Below are 4,075 nucleotides of genomic sequence, written 5' to 3'. Positions count from 1 at the left end.
TGAGTGGAAGGCCACAGTACAGACGCTATGGCACTACCCCTGACCAGAGAACAATGGTTTGATTTTAGAGTGTCCTTCTTATAGAGGAGCTGCTTCCCATTGCTAAAGAGCCTCTTCTCCCCTTACCAAGAGGAAAGTAGCTACTGAACAATTACAGTGCAATTGTTAACAACCTTGAGCAAAGAAGAATTGTTTGATAATCAGTGATGTCAGGTGTATGAAGACAGAGGAGAATGTAGTGGAATAGGCCATACTTTTCAATGTGTGTAGGCAAAAACAAAATGAGCCGTAACCAGAGAGCGGAATCCAATGTAGTACTGTCTGACGAGTCAAAGGACCCAATAATTCTCTAACGGTAGTAACTCAGTGGCTGGCTGGTATCTGAGTGGTCCTCTAATTAGTTACTATAAGCAATCCACCCTTGCATGACAAAACAACTTTGTAATGAAAATATTTCCCTATTATATAATCTTAATTGAAAAATTGTAAAATTTTAAAAATACAGTGAATATTTAAATCTTAAACAATGAAATATTAAAAAGAAGGGAGCCTTCTCTAGGCCCTAGCTTACCTGACAATATTTAACTACCTTGTTACTGAATTTCATATGCCATACAAACTTTCACTAAAGCATACTAATGATAAATACAGTACATGGGTTTGAAAGCCTGAAGAACCAAACAGTAATGGTCCTATGACATGTTAACAGAATAAATTGTTTGCTACTACCATTCCTTTATGCTTTAGAAAACTATACATACAGCTAGTTTGGTTAAAGTGAGCTACCAACAACAACAAAAAAATCTTTCTTTGCCCTTATCTCAACTTTACCTGCAGTTTTCTTATCCAAATCTACTGTAGTTTACTGCTTTTCTTACATTTAAACTTTTCTTGTAACTCTATTTCTCCTTCCACTTCTCTGTAAATGCTAATACATAGAATAGGTCTAATAATACTTTAACTTTTAATCCATACTTTTACTAAAATCAATCATATAATATGACAGAGCACTTAAAGTTGGAAATAAAACAAAAAAGGAAAAGCTTACTTTTATTCTTTCTTTCATTTGTTATAACACTACAAATTTAACTGGTCCCCTCCTCCGAACCAAAATATACATATACAGAATTGTACTTCTGTAATAATCACCAGTTAAAGAATAAAACTTGCATCTTTGTATTTAATAATTTACTTTGCACAGTATTCCAAGAGTATCCATTATCAGTCGAGTATAATCATGCAACTTCTACACTTATAAGAAATACTGTAGCTGTTTATATCAGTGGTTAACTACAACAAAATATACACTAAAAACATTTACATATTCTTAAATAATACCATTAATGGCCCAAACTAAATTCTACTCTGCCATAAGGAAAACTGCTTTAAGAAATACCAATACTAAAGTAACTTCCAAGGTACAGGAGTCAAATTAATCTGTCTTCTTGTGTCCAGTTCCCAAAACTTTACGACGCTGTGCTAACATATGAGAGTATAGCATTGGGAAAACTGAAATGAAAGGGCAAAACATTAGAACTTGTGTACTATACAAAGGTTTAAAAAACATGATGGATACTTTAAAGTCACTATACAGTATGTTACACAATAATAAACAGTTTCAAGGAATAAAGTTCCTATAGGAATTAAAAATTTTACTGCATTCAAGTTTTCTGCATTAAAGCTATAGTAGGGTCCCGAATTATGCGAGAATTTGGTTGATGAATGACCCCGCATAAATGGAAAATTGCATATTTCAAAACAAACAATTCCATTACGGCCATGGTAACCAGCAACTTGCCTATTCAAACGTGTTTACTTCCCATTTCTAATACTTTCTATGTTCTATAATGTATTTTTTTATACTAAATTGTTCTTGTAAATAAATTAAACATTTAATATACTTTGAAGTTCAGATAACTTGAAAAAGGTTAAAATACATACATACATATACCATGGCACTTCCCCCAATTTTGGGGGGTAGCCATGGTATATGTATGTATGTATTTTAACCTTTTTTCAAGTTTTCAAGTTAAAATTACTACCATTTAAAATTATCAAATGGTTAGAGAAATAAAGATTGCTGAGAACGAAACCACAGTTTTGTTTACATTTTGTCAGCTGAACTCGCAAAGTCAAAGTTGATTTCATTGTTGATGTGGAATCTTATCCTTAATTAGGCTATTTATTAAGAAATTATGTTAAGATGTTAATTAAATATCGTTTTGTAACATTTACTATCAAGCATCATATTTAGGGCAACCAATATACTTAAACACAATAGATTTGATACATTTTGTAGTGCTTGATTGGCAGACTTTAGCTTAGCAGATACAGAAAATTTATTTTTTAAAAATAGTGACCGCATAAATGGGGAATCGCATAATTCAGGACCGTAACTTTTCATAACAGCAGAAATCTTGAATTTTCTTTACATGGTGTCAAAACACAGTTTTATTCATTAAAATCCTGTATCCCAGATGACAGACAAAAAACTAAAAAAAATACCTCCTTGGTCGAGGCAATACAAAGTTTTGTAGTCTTTGAATTTTAAGACAAATAATCTTGTTTCAAAGTTAATAGATGAGCATTCAGTTGCTCTGTGGTATATTGTGCATTTGCCAATGATGATTATTATTATTATAAGCTAAGATACAACCCTAGTTGGAAAAGGAGGATGCTATAAGCCCAAGAGCTACAACAGGAAAAATAGCCCAGTGAGGAAAGGAAATAAACAAACTACAAGAGAAATAATGAGCAATTAAAATACTATATTTTAAGAATAATAACATTAAATTAGATATTTCATATACAAACTAAAACCTTCAAGAAAATAAGAGGAAGAGAAAAGAGATACAATAGAGTGCTGGAGAGTACCCTTAAGCAAGAGAACTCTAACCCAAGACAGTGGAAGACCATGGTACAGAGGCTCTCGACACTACCAAAGACTAAAGAACAATGGTTTGATTTTGGAGTGTCCTCCTAGAAGAGTGCTTGCCATAGCTAAATAGTATCTTCTACCCTTACCAAGAGGAAAATAGCCAAGGAACAATTACTTTTCCATAGTTAACCCCTTGAGCAAAGAAGAATTATTTGGTAAACTTTAGTATTGTCAGGTGTATGAGGACAGAGGAGAATGTGTAAAGAATAGGCCAGACTATTCGGAGTACAGTATGTGTAGGCAAAGGGAAAAGAGCAGTAACCAGACAGAGGGATCCAATGTAATGTCTGGCCAGTCAAAGGATCCATTAACACTCTAGTGGTAGTAACTCAATGGGTGGCTGGAACTCTTGCCTACCTACTACCAAGTAATGAGGCTTGCCTTTGGTAATTCACTATAAAACACAACCCTATCAGTGCAATCCTGTCAAGAACGATATAGCAATTGTTGAAGAAAAATTATAACCAAAAGCATTACTTCTGACAATAAGTACTTTGATGCAATTACTGAAAAACTCTATTTAGTTAATCTACAAATACTTGAAAGTATAGTACTGGATGTAACTCCCTGTAATAAACTATATAAATCTGGAAGTAAAAATCTGGGAATTCCCCATGCAACTAATCCTTACAAATCAGGAATGATGTAGGAAGTCAGCACAAATGAAAGAAAAAGTTCTACAATTGCCACATTAACTATGGTGGCAGTAGGTTTGAATGCAAATTTCAAGTTGAGAAAGGCATTTTCTTGACAATTTACCAGGTAACATTTGCTCCCTCATAAGGATGGGTAGTTATAATAATAGTTATAAAGAAAAAGAGTACTATATGACTGTGTTATGAGTACCCTTAAGAAAGGAAATATTAAATTGAACTTACCTGGTATGTACATCAATGCAAATATGATCATTGCGTAGTAGAAATTAAATGTGAAATTTATGCTGTTAGGCATGGTTGTTGAATAAACCCCAGTCTTCAGAGCACCAGGCAAAGCTGCATAAATGCATAAGAGCTCTCCACTTATTCCCATGGGGTATAGCACAATGAACATAGTGTATCTGAAAATAGATAGGTTTGTTAAAAGCAAAAGTGATTATTAAACTATTGATCTTGAGGCCATTACTTTACTTTTCAACAT

General features: G+C 33.3%; 1 protein-coding gene across 1 annotated transcript in view; it reads right to left on the bottom strand.

Moving 5' to 3' along the window:
* Positions 1–1,036: 1,036 nt before the first annotated feature.
* LOC137645950 (very-long-chain (3R)-3-hydroxyacyl-CoA dehydratase hpo-8-like) overlaps positions 1,037–4,075 on the bottom strand; it is a 15,301-nt gene continuing 12,262 nt past the window's right edge. Inside the window, 2 exon segments of the mRNA XM_068379020.1 lie at positions 1,037–1,509; positions 3,817–3,995. Coding sequence (XP_068235121.1) covers positions 1,433–1,509; positions 3,817–3,995 — 256 coding nt within the window. The 3' untranslated portion in view covers positions 1,037–1,432.

The sequence above is a fragment of the Palaemon carinicauda genome, chromosome 8 (assembly GCF_036898095.1).
Source record: "Palaemon carinicauda isolate YSFRI2023 chromosome 8, ASM3689809v2, whole genome shotgun sequence".
NCBI lineage: Eukaryota > Metazoa > Arthropoda > Malacostraca > Decapoda > Palaemonidae > Palaemon > Palaemon carinicauda.
The sequence above is the reverse complement of the archived record's forward strand: the minus strand, read 5'-3'. Positions and strand labels throughout refer to the sequence as shown.